This window comes from Salvelinus fontinalis, chromosome 16 (genome assembly GCF_029448725.1).
Source record: "Salvelinus fontinalis isolate EN_2023a chromosome 16, ASM2944872v1, whole genome shotgun sequence".
Classification (NCBI taxonomy): Eukaryota; Metazoa; Chordata; class Actinopteri; order Salmoniformes; family Salmonidae; genus Salvelinus; species Salvelinus fontinalis.
Window position 1 is genome coordinate 50,734,988 of NC_074680.1, and position 16,410 is coordinate 50,751,397.

General features: G+C 44.8%; 1 protein-coding gene across 4 annotated transcripts in view; it reads left to right on the top strand.

Moving 5' to 3' along the window:
- The window catches only part of letm1 (leucine zipper-EF-hand containing transmembrane protein 1), a 45,880-nt gene that overhangs the window by 18,727 nt on the left and 10,743 nt on the right, over positions 1 to 16,410 (top strand). For all 4 annotated transcript variants that reach the window (XM_055865675.1, XM_055865678.1, XM_055865677.1 and 1 more), the window contains exons 4-9: positions 4,086 to 4,229; positions 5,975 to 6,112; positions 6,641 to 6,844; positions 7,780 to 7,899; positions 10,653 to 10,784; positions 12,469 to 12,702. In XM_055865675.1, coding sequence (XP_055721650.1) covers positions 4,086 to 4,229; positions 5,975 to 6,112; positions 6,641 to 6,844; positions 7,780 to 7,899; positions 10,653 to 10,784; positions 12,469 to 12,702 — 972 coding nt within the window. The remainder of the gene's footprint in view (positions 1 to 4,085; positions 4,230 to 5,974; positions 6,113 to 6,640; positions 6,845 to 7,779; positions 7,900 to 10,652; positions 10,785 to 12,468; positions 12,703 to 16,410) is intronic.

The window sequence follows — 16,410 nt, forward strand, 5'->3', positions numbered from 1 at the left end:
TACTCTGGCCTGATATAATGGGCTGTACTCTGGCCTGATATACTGGACTGTACTCTGGCCTGATATAATGGACTGTACTCTGGCCTGATATACTGGACTCTACTCTGGCCTGATATAATGGACTGTACTCTGGCCTGATATAATGGACTGTACTCTGGCCTGATATAATGGACTGTACTCTGGCCTGATATAATGGACTGTACTCTGGCCTGATATACTGGACTGTACTCTGGCCTGATATACTGGACTGTACTCTGGCCTGTACTCTGGCCTGATATAATGGACTGTACTCTGGCCTGATATAATGGACTGTACTCTGGCCTGATATACTGGACTGTACTCTGGCCTGATATACTGGACTGTACTCTGGCCTGATATAATGGGCTGTACTCTGGCCTGATATACTGGACTGTACTCTGGCCTGATATAATGGACTGTACTCTGGCCTGATATACTGGACTCTACTCTGGCCTGATATAATGGACTGTACTCTGGCCTGATATAATGGACTGTACTCTGGCCTGATATAATGGACTGTACTCTGGCCTGATATAATGGACTGTACTCTGGCCTGATATAATGGACTGTACTCTGGCCTGATATAATGGACTGTACTCTGGCCTGATATAATGGACTGTACTCTGGCCTGATATAATGGACTGTACTCTGGCCTGATATAATGGACTGTACTCTGGCCTGATATAATGGACTGTACTCTGGCCTGATATACTGGACTGTACTCTGGCCTGATATACTGGACTGTACTCTGGCCTGATATAATGGACTGTACTCTGGCCTGATATAATGGACTGTACTCTGGCCTGATATAATGGACTCTACTCTGGCCTGATATACTGGACTCTACTCTGGCCTGATATACTGGACTCTACTCTCTGTTCTGTTGACTGATTGTCCTGATATTGTGACTGTACTGTGGCTGTTCTCTTGTCTGATATTGTGACTATACTGTTGACTGATGTACTGGACTGTACTGTACTAATGTGTTACCCGGTGGCTAGAGATGGCTGGCTCTGACAGCAGATGGGATGGTGTGTTCTACTAAACTAACATATGGAATTATCTTACGATGCTCCTATCGTGGATCATTAAGGTATTTGATTTAGAATTTTAGGACCCCTGTAAGTATCAAAATATATAAACAAATGATTTGATCAAATATTGTATTTGACCTTTACTTTTTTAGTCCATAGAAAAGCATTGAATAACATCTTCATAAATGGCAAAAAAGAAAGTAAAAAACTCTATAAAGAGGAATCAGGTGTTGAAGAGTCTGGCCCATATCTAGGATATATGAGAAAGCTCAGGAAATAGGTTTGTTTTTTTGGGCACATTTAACCCCCTATGTTGTGGTCACAAAACTACCTTCGATCTTCCATTCATTTTACCTTCAGACGGGTCCCTCTGCACTTGTGGGAGTCGTAGAGCAAAACGGACAACACCATGGTGTTCATGAAGGGGGTCTCAGATTATCCACCTAGTAGGTCAAACCGTTCGGACTCTACAGAGGTTTTGAGAGATTACCCATTTTTGGGACGTCTCCTGGTATTACAAACAGCGCTGTATAGTGATTCATATTTTTCCAGAAAATCTACCAATTTTCAATACTGGGAATAATTCATATTTATTGCTGGAGTCCTGTTTGGAAGTGCTCGTTTTTTAAAGCGTTTAAAACCAAGTTATGTTCACTTTGACAGGGTTCTTCCAAAATATGAATATCACTGCACCACATTGCCGGCTGTGGCACTATGTGAAGATTTCACAGCAAGTGAAACTGGTATTTAGTAATGATAGAGCAACTTTGATCACCAATGACATTGCGAAACAGGCCGTTTTAAATTCTGAGCGTTATCATCTATTTCCGCAGTAGGTCATTTCAACACAGAGCATGCTCAGTACGTACACAGCACACCCTGAGTAGGCTGTAGTGTTGTCCAATCACACAGACTTTGTAACGGCAGTCAAACAAAAGTCAGCTTGCTAGATAACCTCCAACCTATTACTGAATATCTCCTATTTGGCAAAATTGAGTTTATTATCCAGATAGCAGATCAGCTCGTGAATAACGGGGAGATTTAAGAGGAAATCATTTAAATATCTATCTTCTCTATATCTACTGTTTGTTGATCACTCATTCTCTACCAAACGCTCCGATGGGCAGCAATACGAGACGGCGCAGAGAAGCCGGGGAATGTTTCAGTGGGATTGAGACGATGGGAGAATAGCCTCTATATACAGTGCTGTGGAGAAGTATTTCACCCCTTTCTAATTTTAGCAAAACATTTTATACTGAATGTTATCAGACCTTCAACCAAAACCCAATATTAGGTAACAGGAACCTGAGTGAACAAATAACAAAATGACATACTGACTTGATTTAATTAACAAAGTTATGCAACTGCCAATGTGTGAAAAATGTAATTCCCCCTTAAACTCTAACTGGTTGTGCCACCTTTAGATGCAATGACTCCAACCAACCACTTCCTGTAGTTGATCAGGCTGCCTTTAGCTGTAATGACTCCAACCAACCACTTCCTGTAGTTGTTGATCAGGCCGCCTTTAGCTGTAATGACTCCAACCACTTCCTGTAGTTGTTGATCAGTCCACCTTTAGCTGTAATGACTCCAACCAAACACTTCCTGTAGTTGTTGATCAGTCCACCTTTAGCTGTAATGACTCCAACCAACCACTTCCTGTAGTTGTTGATCAGTCCGCCTTTAGCTGTAATGACTCCAACCAAACACTTCCTGTAGTTGGTTATCAGTCCACCTTTAGCTGTAATGACTCCAACCAAACACTTCCTGTAGTTGTTGATCAGTCCACCTTTAGCTGTAATGACTCCAACCAAACACTTCCTGTAGTGGTTGATCAGTCCACCTTTAGCTGTGATGACTCCAACCAAACACTTCCTGTAGTGGTTGATCAGTCCACCTTTAGCTGTGATGACTCCAACCAAACACTTCCTGTAGTGGTTGATCAGTCCACCTTTAGCTGTAATGACTCCAACCAAACACTTCCTGTAGTTGTTGATCAGTACACCTTTAGCTGTAATGACTCCAACCAAACACTTCCTGTAGTTGTTGATCAGTCCACCTTTAGCTGTAATGACTCCAACCAAACACTTCCTGTAGTGGTTGATCAGTCCACCTTTAGCTGTAATGACTCCAACCAAACACTTCCTGTAGTTGTTGATCAGTCCACCTTTAGCTGTAATGACTCCAACCAAACACTTCCTGTAGTTGTTGATCAGTCCACCTTTAGCTGTAATGACTCCAACCAAACACTTCCTGTCGTTGTTGATCAGTCCACCTTTAGCTGTAATGACTCCAACCAACCACTTCCTGTAGTTGTTGATCAGTCCACCTTTAGCTGTAATGACTCCAACCAACCACTTCCTGTAGTTGTTGATCAGTCCACCTTTAGCTGTAATGACTCCAACCACTTCCTGTAGATGTTGATCAGTCCACCTTTAGCTGTAATGACTCCAACCAAACACTTCCTGTAGTTGTTGATCAGTCCACCTTTAGCTGTAATGACTCCAGCCAACCACTTCCTGTAGTGGTTGATCAGTCCACCTTTAGCTGTAATGACTCCAACCAAACACTTCCTGTAGTGGTTGATCAGTCCAACCTTTAGCTGTAATGACTCCAACCAAACACTTCCTGTAGTTGTTGATCAGTCCACCTTTAGATGCAATGACTCCAACCAAACACTTCCTGTAGTTGTTGATCACTCTCATGTCGCTGTGGAGGAATTTTGTCCAACTCTTCCATGCAGAACTGCTGTAACTCAGCAACAGTTGTGGGTTTTCCAGCATGAACTGCTCATTTCAGGTCCTGCCACAACATCTCTATTGGGATTAGGTCTGGACTTTTACTGGGCCATTCCAAAACTTCATATTTGTTGATTTTTAGCCATTTTGATGGGGATTTTTGTCATGGAGTATTGTAATGTTTTAAAAATGGTATAACTGCCTTTAATTTTGGCAGACCGCAGGAAGAGTAAAGGGGATCCATAATAAATACATAAACTGTTTTTAACTAAATCATGTCTTTTTTCCTCCCCAGTTCCTAAGAACTTGCGCCGATGTCTTCCGACTCCTTCCCTTCCTGGTGTTCATCATTGTGCCGTTCATGGAGTTCCTGCTTCCTGTGGCACTGAAGCTCTTCCCCAACATGCTGCCCTCAACCTTTGAGACGCAGTCCAAGAAGGTAGGACCTCCTCCTTAACCCTTATTTATCTTAAAGGACTGTTCCGGATTTTTTTTACAATTGATCTCAATCGTTGCTCAGATCACGTTAAGAACGTGTAGGAGACCGCCTCCAAATGAGTTCCATGTCTGGTTATTCTCCCTCAGTGACGTATCTGGAAGTGACCACGTGTTTTTTAAAAGGTACAACAAGCTTTAGGGAGGAGTGAGGTTGATTTCCTGACCTCTGAACACGGGGGACTTTGAGAAAGTGGGCCTTCCTAGTTAAACAGCCATGAACACAGTAGTTTGTGTCGGAGAATCTATTGTGTGTAGAATGGCTGCTGCAAGCGATGACCACCTCCCCCTCTGCAGAGTTGGACGATTACAACTTTTAACAAGTGGTGAATGATCACAATCCAATTTATTCGCAATGTACATTTTACACAAGTACATTTACACAATGTACATTTTACACAAGTACATTTACACAATGTACATTTTACACAATGTACATTTTACACAAGTACATTTTACACAATGTACATTTTACACAATGTACATTTTACACAATGTACATTTTACACAATGTACATTTTACACAATGTACATTTTACACAATGTACATTTTACACAATGTACATTTTACACAATGTACATTTTACACAATGTACATTTTACACAATGTACATTTTACACAATGTACATTTTACACAATGTACATTTTACACAATGTACATTTTACACAATGTACATTTTACACAATGTACCTTTTACACAATGTACCTTTTACACAATGTACCTTTTACACAATGTACCTTTTACACAATGTACCTTTTACACAATGTACCTTTTACACAATGTACCTTTTACACAATGTACCTTTTACACAATGTACCTTTTACACAATGTACTTTTACACAATGTACATTTACACAATGTACTTTTACACAATGTACATTTACACAATGTACATTTACACAATGTACATTTACACAATGTACATTTACACAATGTACATTTCCGGAACATGTCCCTCAGAAAGGATTCACGCCCCTGGACTTTTCCCCACATGTTGTTACAGTCTTTAAAATAGATTACATTTACATGTTGTGTCCCTGGTCTACAATACGCCGTGATGCCAAAGTGGAATTATATTTACTACAAATTAATTAAACATGAAAAGCTGAAATGTCTTGTGTCAAGTATTCAACCCCTTGGTTATGGCAAGCCTCAATACGTTCAGGAGTAAAAATGTCCCTAAGTCACATAAAGACTTGGTGTGCGATAATAGTGTTGATCATGATTTAATGACTTCCTCGTCTCTGTACTCCACACATACAATTTATCTGTAAGGTCCCTCAGTCCAGCAGTGAATTTCAAACACAGATTCAAAGACCAGGGAGTTTTTCCAATGCCTCGCAGAGAAGGGCACCGATTGGTAGATGGGTAAACATTTTAAAAGCAGACATTGAATATCCCTTTGAGCATGGTGAAGTTATTAATTACACTTTGGATAGTGTATTAATACACCCAGTCACTACAAAGATATACCCGAGCCCAGGTGTGTCCCATTTCGCTGACGACCCTCCCGGCTCCGCCCACCAACATCCTATTAAGGAAAAGGAGAGAATTCGTCAGAGAAAGTGGGAGGGTCGTCACACCAGCCATAGCCTTCTTTAGGTTCCTCCCCTCCCCTGTAATCCCAGCCACACCTCTGATCTCCCCTTTTTAATCTAGCCCTCCCTGATCTAATGTGTGTTCCAGGAGGAGAGGCTGAAGACGGAGCTGCGTGTGAAGCTGGAGATGGCTAAGTTCCTCCAGGATACTGTAGAGGAGATCGCTCTGAGGAACAAGGCAGCCAAGGGAAACGTCACGGAGGAGTTCTCTACCTTCTTTCAGAAGGTACCGTCCATCTATCGCAGTCAAAACGCCTCTGTCCCCCGTCTCCATAAAGTCTCTGTCCCAAGTCTCCATAAAGTCTCTGTCCCAAGTCTCCATAAAGTCTCTGTCCCCCGTCTCCATAAAGTCTCTGTCCCCCGTCTCCATAAAGTCTCTGTCCCCCGTCTCCATAAAGTCTCTGTCCCCCGTCTCCATAAAGTCTCTGTCCCCCGTCTCCATAAAGTCTCTGTCCCCCGTCTCCATAAAGTCTCTGTCCCCCGTCTCCATAAAGTCTCTGTCCCCCGTCTCCATAAAGTCTCTGTCCCCCGTCTCCATAAAGTCTCTGTCCCCCGTCTCCATAAAGTCTCTGTCCCCCGTCTCAATAAAATCTCTGTCTCCGTGTCTCTGCCCCCCTTGTGTCTGTGTCCCTGTGTCGCTGTCTTCCCCGTTCCCCTGTCTCGGTCTCTGTCCCCCCCTGTCTCGGTCTCTGGTCCCCTTGTCTCTGTCCCCCCGTGTGTCTGTCCCCCTGTGTCTCGGTCTCTCCCCCTATAGATCCGTGACTCAGGGGAGCGTCCCAGTAATGAGCAGATCATCAGGTTCTCGAAGCTGTTTGAGGATGAGTTGACTCTGGACAACCTGACTCGTCCTCAGCTGGTTGCTCTGTGTCGTCTGTTGGAGCTACAGTCTATAGGAACCAACAACTTCCTTCGCTTCCAACTCATCATGAAGCTTCGAGCCATCCGTGCTGACGACAAGGTCTGTAACCACTGACCTCTAACCTTTAACCCCTAACCCTTCCAACTCATCATGAAGCTACGAGCCATCCGTGCTGACGACAAGGTCTGTAACCACTGACCTCTAACCTTTAACCTCTAACCCTTCCAACTCATCATGAAGCTACGAGCCATCCGTGCTGACAAGGTCTGTAACCGCTGACCTCTAACCTTTAACCCCTAACCCTTCCAACTCATCATGAAACTACAAGCCATCCGTGCTGACAAGGTCTGTAACCCCTGACCTCTAACCTTTAACCCCTAACCCTTCCAACTCATCATGAAACTACAAGCCATCCGTGCTGACAAGGTCTGTAACCCCTGACCTCTAACCTTTAACCCCTAACCCTTCCAACTCATCATGAAGCTACGCGCCATCCGTGCTGACGACAGGGTCTGTAACCCCTGACCTTTAACCCCTAACCCTTCCAACGTATTACTTTTCATTGAACCTTTATTTAACTAGGCAAGTCAGTTAAGAACAAACTCTTATTTTACAATGACGGCCTACCCCGGCCAACTAACTAACCCGGACGACTCTGGGCCAATTGTCGCATCGCCCTATGGGACTCCCAATCACAGCCAGTTGTGATACGGCCTGGAATCAAGCCACGCCTCTAGCACTGAGATGCAGTTCCTTAGACCGATGCGCCACTTGGGAGCCCAAGGTCGTAGCTAGAGGTCAGGGGTCAGAGATTACGGCTGGCTCGTAGCTTCATGAACACACAGACACACGTATTTTTTTGACTTGCCTAGTTAAAGGTTAAATGAAAAGTAAAATATGAGCCACCTGTGACGACAAGGTCAGACATTAGACACCTTGACTTTTAACCCCTAATCACTCACCTGAATGAACAACATAAATAATCTTTCACCCGTGTTGAATCAATACTACTGAATACTGTTCTGTCTGTACAGTTGATAGCGGAAGAGGGGGTGGACACTCTGAGTGTGAATGAGCTCCAGGCAGCCTGTCGAGTCAGAGGGATGAGAGCTCTGGGAGTCACAGAGGAGAGGCTGAGAGAACAGCTCCAGCAGGTAATATATTAACTATATTAAATATATTATATTAACATATCCGTGTCCTAATGGAGGAGAGGCTGAGAGAACAGCTCCAGCAGGTAATAACCCACCTACATTATTATATTAACATATCAGTGTCCTAATGGAGGAGAGACTGAGACAGTAAGCCTACATTAAACCTACTAAACACTGTTTAACCATAACAGACCTCTGTGATTAGATGCTAACCTGGTGTAGTGAGTTATAACACTGATTAGATGCTAACCTGGTGTAGTGAGTTATAACACTGTTTAACCATAGCAGACCTCTGTGATTAGATGCTAACCTGGTGTAGTGAGTTGTAACACTGTTTAACCATAACAGACCTCTGGGATTAGATGCTAACCTGGTGTAGTGAGTTATAACACTGGGATTAGATGCTAACCTGGTGTAGTGAGTTATAACACTGTGTTTAGATGCTAACCTGGTGTAGTGAGTTATAACACTGATTAGATGCTAACCTGGTGTAGTGAGTTATAACACTGTGATTAGATGCTAACCTGGTGTAGTGAGTTATAACACTGGGATTAGATGCTAACCTGGTGTAGTGAGTTATAACACTGTTTAACCATAAGAGACCTCTGTGATTAGATGCTAACCTGGTGTAGTGAGTTATAACACTGATTAGATGCTAACCTGGTGTAGTGAGTTATAACACTGATTAGATGCTAACCTGGTGTAGTGAGTTATAACACTGATTAGATGCTAACCTGGTGTAGTGAGTTATAACACTGATTAGATGCTAACCTGGTGTAGTGAGTTATAACACTGTTTAGATGCTAACCTGGTGTAGTGAGTTATAACACTGGGATTAGATGCTAACCTGGTGTAGTGAGTTATAACACTGGGATTAGATGCTAACCTGGTGTAGTGAGTTATAACACTGATTAGATGCTAACCTGGTGTAGTGAGTTATAACACTGGGATTAGATGCTAACCTGGTGTAGTGAGTTATAACACTGATTAGATGCTAACCTGGTGTAGTGAGTTATAACACTGATTAGATGCTAACCTGGTGTAGTGAGTTATAACACTGATTAGATGCTAACCTGGTGTAGTGAGTTATAACACTGTGATTAGATGCTAACCTGGTGTAGTGAGTTATAACACTGTGATTAGATGCTAACCTGGTGTAGTGAGTTATAACACTGTGATTAGATGCTAACCTGGTGTAGTGAGTTATAACACTGATTAGATGCTAACCTGGTGTAGTGAGTTATAACACTGTTTAACCATAACAGACCTCTGTGATTAGATGCTAACCTGGTGTAGTGAGTTATAACACTGTGTTTAGATGCTAACCTGGTGTAGTGAGTTATAACACTGTGTTTAGATGCTAACCTGGTGTAGTGAGTTATAACACTGTGTTTAGATGCTAACCTGGTGTAGTGAGTTATAACACTGTGATTAGATGCTAACCTGGTGTAGTGAGTTATAACACTGTGATTAGATGCTAACCTGGTGTAGTGAGTTATAACACTGGGATTAGATGCTAACCTGGTGTAGTGAGTTATAACACTGTTTAACCATAAGAGACCTCTGTGATTAGATGCTAACCTGGTGTAGTGAGTTATAACACTGATTAGATGCTAACCTGGTGTAGTGAGTTATAACACTGATTAGATGCTAACCTGGTGTAGTGAGTTATAACACTGATTAGATGCTAACCTGGTGTAGTGAGTTATAACACTGTGTTTAGATGCTAACCTGGTGTAGTGAGTTATAACACTGATTAGATGCTAACCTGGTGTAGTGAGTTATAACACTGGGATTAGATGCTAACCTGGTGTAGTGAGTTATAACACTGATTAGATGCTAACCTGGTGTAGTGAGTTATAACACTGATTAGATGCTAACCTGGTGTAGTGAGTTATAACACTGATTAGATGCTAACCTGGTGTAGTGAGTTATAACACTGATTAGATGCTAACCTGGTGTAGTGAGTTATAACACTGTGTTTAGATGCTAACCTGGTGTAGTGAGTTATAACACTGTGTTTAGATGCTAACCTGGTGTAGTGAGTTATAACACTGTGTTTAGATGCTAACCTGGTGTAGTGAGTTATAACACTGTGATTAGATGCTAACCTGGTGTAGTGAGTTATAACACTGTGATTAGATGCTAACCTGGTGTAGTGAGTTATAACACTGATTAGATGCTAACCTGGTGTAGTGAGTTATAACACTGATTAGATGCTAACCTGGTGTAGTGAGTTATAACACTGATTAGATGCTAACCTGGTGTAGTGAGTTATAACACTGATTAGATGCTAACCTGGTGTAGTGAGTTATAACACTGATTAGATGCTAACCTGGTGTAGTGAGTTATAACACTGATTAACCATAACAGACCTCTGTGATTAGATGCTAACCTGGTGTAGTGAGTTATAACACTGATTAGATGCTAACCTGGTGTAGTGAGTTATAACACTGTGATTAGATGCTAACCTGGTGTAGTGAGTTATAACACTGGGATTAGATGCTAACCTGGTGTAGTGAGTTATAACACTGATTAACCATAACAGACCTCTGTGATTAGATGCTAACCTGGTGTAGTGAGTTATAACACTGATTAGATGCTAACCTGGTGTAGTGAGTTATAACACTGTGTTTAGATGCTAACCTGGTGTAGTGAGTTGTAACACTGTTTAACCATAAGAGACCTCTGTGATTAGATGCTAACCTGGTGTAGTGAGTTGGTGAGCAGTAAGATGTGATTCTCTCCTCCAGTGGTTGGAGCTTCACCTGAACCAGCACATCCCCACCTCGCTCCTCCTCCTCTCCAGAGCCATGTTCCTCCCGGATACTCTCTCCCCTGCAGACCAGCTCAAGACCACCCTGCAGAACCTGCCTGACATAGTGGTATGTATGAGTATAGTGGTATAAACTGTTTTATAGGGTTGGTATACTACCATGGAATCATGGTTTAGCACCCTTCATTCCAGACTTCTGTTGTAACCTGGAGCGTCATTCGTTTATCTCCATCTCCAGGACATGGAGGCCCAGGGTTAGAGGCCCAGGGTTAGAGGCCCAGGGTTAGAGGTCAGGGTTAGAGGTCAGGGTTAGTGTCTCTGACATGGTGTAGGGTTAGAGGTCAGGGTTAGTATCTCTGACATGGTGTAGGGTTAGAGGTCAGGGTTAGAGGTCAGTGTCTGACATGGTGTAGGGTTAGAGGTCAGGGTTAGTGTCTCTGACATGGTGTAGGGTTAGAGGTCAGGGTTAGAGTCTCTGACATGGTGTAGGGTTAGAGGTCAGGGTTAGTGTCTCTGACATGGTGTAGGGTTAGAGGTCAGGGTTAGAGGTCAGGGTTAGAGTCTCTGACATGGTGTAGGGTTAGAGGTCAGGGTTAGTGTCTCTGACATGGTGTAGGGTTAGAGGTCAGGGTTAGTGTCTCTGACATGGTGTAGGGTTAGAGGTCAGGGTTAGTGTCTCTGACATGGTGTAGGGTTAGTGTCTCTGACATGGTGTAGGGTTAGAGGTCAGGGTTAGTGTCTCTGACATGGTGTAGGGTTAGAGGTCAGGGTTAGAGGTCAGGGTTAGTGTCTCTGACATGGTGTAGGGTTAGAGGTCAGGGTTAGAGTCTCTGACATGGTGTAGGGTTAGAGGTCAGGGTCAGTGTCTCTGACATGGTGTAGGGTTAGAGGTCAGGGTTAGTGTCTCTGACATGGTGTAGGGTTAGAGTCTCTGACATGGTGTAGGGTTAGAGGTCAGGGTTAGTGTCTCTGACATGGTGTAGGGTTAGAGGTCAGGGTTAGTGTCTCTGACATGGTGTAGGGTTAGAGGTCAGGGTTAGTGTCTCTGACATGGTGTAGGGTTAGAGGTCAGGGTCAGTGTCTCTGACATGGTGTAGGGTTAGAGGTCAGGGTCAGTGTCTCTGACATGGTGTAGGGTTAGAGGTCAGGGTCAGTGTCTCTGACATGGTGTAGGGTTAGAGTCTCTGACATGGTGTAGGGTTAGAGGTCAGTGTCTCTGACATGGTGTAGGGTTAGAGGTCAGTGTCTCTGACATGGTGTAGGGTTAGAGGTCAGGGTCAGTGTCTCTGACATGGTGTAGGGTTAGAGGTCAGGGTCAGTGTCTCTGACATGGTGTAGGGTTAGAGGTCAGGGTTAGTGTCTCTGACATGGTGTAGGGTTAGAGGTCAGGGTTAGTGTCTCTGACATGGTGTAGGGTTAGAGGTCAGGGTTAGTGTCTCTGACATGGTGTAGGGTTAGAGGTCAGGGTCAGTGTCTCTGACATGGTGTAGTAGGGTTAGAGGTCAGAGTCTCTGACATGGTGTAGGGTTAGAGGTCAGGGTTAGTATCTCTGACATGGTGTAGGGTTAGAGGTCAGGGTCAGTGTCTCTGACATGGTGTAGGGTTAGAGGTCAGGGTCAGAGTCTCTGACATGGTGTAGGGTTAGAGGTCAGTGTCTCTGACATGGTGTAGGGTTAGAGGTCAGGGTTAGAGTCTCTGACATGGTGTAGGGTTAGAGGTCAGTGTCTCTGACATGGTGTAGGGTTAGAGGTCAGGCTTATGTGTGACCTGGTGGGGTGTCTCTCTCTCTCCAGGCTAAGGAGGCCCAGGTTAAAGTGGCTGAGATGGAGCTGTCCCAGGTGGACAACAAGACCAAGCTGGAAGCCACGCTGCAGGAGGAGGCAGCGATACGTCAGGACAACAAGGACAGGGAGATGGAGAGGCTGGCGGACGCAGCAGAGAGGACAGAATACTCCCTCACTAGTGTGGACATGGCTAAACACTCTGAGACACTACGAGACACAGCGCCTGTCCTAGAGGGCATCAAGGTAACACACAGACCCTCACCTGTCCTAGAGGGCATCAAGGTAACACACAGACCCTCACCTGTCCTAGAGGGCATCAAGGTGACAGAGACGTGTCCTAGAGGGCATCAAGGTAACACACAGACCCTCACCTGTCCTAGAGGGCATCAAGGTAACACACAGACCCTCACCTGTCCTAGAGGGCATCAAGGTAACACACAGACCCCCACCTGTCCTAGAGGGTATCAAGGTAACACACAGACCCTCACCTGTCCTAGAGGGCATCAAGGTAACACACAGACCCTCACCTGTCCTAGAGGGCATCAAGGTAACACACAGACCCTCACCTGTCCTAGAGGGCATCAAGGTAACACACAGACCCTCACCTGTCCTAGAGGGCATCAAGGTAACACACAGACCCTCACCTGTCCTAGAGGGCATCAAGGTAACACACTGACCCTCACCTGTCCTAGAGGGCATCAAGGTGACAGAGACGTGTCCTAGAGGGCATCAAGGTAACACACAGACCCTCACCTGTCCTAGAGGGCATCAAGGTAACACACAGACCCTCACCTGTCCTAGAGGGCATCAAGGTAACACACAGACCCTCACCTGTCCTAGAGGGCATCAAGGTAACACACAGACCCTCACCTGTCCTAGAGGGCATCAAGGTAACACACTGACCCTCACCTGTCCTAGAGGGCATCAAGGTGACAGAGACGTGTCCTAGAGGGCATCAAGGTAACACACAGACCGTCACCTGTCCTAGAGGGCATCAAGGTAACACACAGACCCTCACCTGTCCTAGAGGGCATCAAGGTAACACACAGACCCTCACCTGTCCTAGAGGGCATCAAGGTAACACACAGACCCTCACCTGTCCTAGAGGGCATCAAGGTAACACACAGACCCTCACCTGTCCTAGAGGGCATCAAGGTAACACACAGACCATCACCTGTCCTAGAGGGCATCAAGGTAACACACTGACCCTCACCTGTCCTAGAGGGCATCAAGGTGACAGAGACGTGTCCTAGAGGGCATCAAGGTAACACACAGACCCTCACCTGTCCTAGAGGGCATCAAGGTAACACACAGACCCTCACCTGTCCTAGAGGGCATCAAGGTAACACACAGACCCTCACCTGTCCTAGAGGGCATCAAGGTAACACACAGACCCTCGCCTGTCCTAGAGGGCATCAAGGTAACACACAGACCCTCGCCTGTCCTAGAGGGCATCAAGGTAACACACAGACCCTCGCCTGTCCTAGAGGGCATCAAGGTAACACACAGACCCTCGCCTGTCCTAGAGGGCATCAAGGTAACACACAGACCCTCGCCTGTCCTAGAGGGCATCAAGGTAACACACAGACCCTCGCCTGTCCTAGAGGGCATCAAGGTAACACACAGACCCTCGCCTGTCCTAGAGGGCATCAAGGTAACACACAGACCCTCGCCTGTCCTAGAGGGCATCAAGGTAACACACAGACCCTCACCTGTTCTAGAGGGCATCAAGGTAACACACAGACCCTCACCTGTCCTAGAGGGCATCAAGGTGACAGAGACGTGTCCTAGAGGGCATCAAGGTAACACACAGACCGTCACCTGTCCTAGAGGGCATCAAGGTAACACACAGACCCTCACCTGTCCTAGAGGGCATCAAGGTAACACACAGACCCTCACCTGTCCTAGAGGGCATCAAGGTAACACACAGACCCTCACCTGTCCTAGAGGGCATCAAGGTAACACACAGACCCTCGCCTGTCCTTGAGGGCATCAAGGTAACACACAAACCCTCGCCTGTCCTAGAGGGCATCAAGGTAACACACAGACCCTCGCCTGTCCTAGAGGGCATCAAGGTAACACACAGACCCTCGCCTGTCCTAGAGGGCATCAAGGTAACTCACAGACCCTCACCTGTCCTAGAGGGCATCAAGGTAACACACAGACCCTCACCTGTCCTAGAGGGCATCAAGGTAACACACAGACCCTCACCTGTCCTTGAGTGCATCAAGGTAACACACAGACCCTCACCTGTCCTAGAGGGCATCAAGGTAACACACAGACCCTCACCTGTCCTTGAGTGCATCAAGGTAACACACAGACCCTCACCTGTCCTAGAGGGCATCAAGGTAACACACAGACCCTCACCTGTCCTAGAGGGCATCAAGGTAACACACAGACCCTCACCTGTCCTAGAGGGCATCAAGGTAACACAGACCCTCACCTGTCCTAGAGGGCATCAAGGTGACAGAGACGTGTCCTAGAGGGCATCAAGGCTTCACACAGACCATCACCTGTCCTAGAGGGCATCAAGGTAACACAGACCCTCATCTGTCCTAGAGGGCATCAAGGTGACAGAGACGTGTCCTAGAGGGCATCAAGGTGACAGACGTGTCCTAGAGGGCATCAAGGTGACAGAGACGTGTCCTAGAGGGCATCAAGGTGACAGAGACGTGTCCTAGAGGGCATCAAGGTCTTCAGGTGATTTGAATAGATTTCACCATAATCATATTTTTCACTGAACAAAAATATTTTAAAAACATGTAAAGTGTTGGTCCCATGTTTGATGAGCTGAAATAAGATCCCAGACATTTTCCATTCGCACAAAGCTCATTTCTCTCAAATGTTTTGCATGTACTATATATTGTCCTGTACCCTGCTGTGTATTCATCTAGTATATATTGTCCTGTACCCTGCTGCTGTGTATTCATCTAGTATATATTGTCCTGTACCCTGCTGTGTATTCATCTAGTATATATTGTCCTGTACCCTGCTGTGTATTAATCTAGTATATATTGTCCTGTACCCTGCTGTGTATTAATCTAGTATATATTGTCCTGTACCCTGCTGTGTATTCATCTAGTATATATTGTCCTGTACCCTGCTGTGTATTAATCTAGTATATATTGTCCTGTACCCTGCTGTGTATTCATCTAGTATATATTGTCCTGTACCCTGCTGTGTATTCATCTAGTATATATTGTCCTGTACCCTGCTGCTGTGTATTCATCTAGTATATATTGTCCTGTACCCTGCTGCTGTGTATTCATCTAGTATATATTGTCCTGTACCCTGCTGTGTATTCATCTAGTATATATTGTCCTGTACCCTGCTGTGTATTAATCTAGTATATATTGTCCTGTACCCTGCTGTGTATTAATCTAGTATATATTGTCCTGTACCCTGCTGCTGTGTATTCATCTAGTATATATTGTCCTGTACCCTGCTGTGTATTAATCTAGTATATATTGTCCTGTACCCTGCTGCTGTGTATTAATCTAGTATATATTGTCCTGTACCCTGCTGTGTATTAATCTAGTATATATTGTCCTGTACCCTGCTGCTGTGTATTAATCTAGGATATATTGTCCTGTACCCTGCTGTGTATTAATCTAGTATATATTGTCCTGTACCCTGCTGCTGTGTATTCATCTAGTATATATTGTCCTGTACCCTGCTGCTGTGTATTCATCTACTATATATTGTCCTGTACCCTGCTGCTGTGTATTCATCTAGTATATATTGTCCTGTACCCTGCTGCTGTGTATTAATCTAGTATATATTGTCCTGTACCCTGCTGTGTATTAATCTAGTATATATTGTCCTGTACCCTGCTGCTGTGTATTAATCTAGTATATATTGTCCTGTACCCTGCTGCTGTGTATTAATCTAGTATATATTGTCCTGTACCCTGCTGCTGTGTATTAATCTAGGATATATTGTCCTGTACCC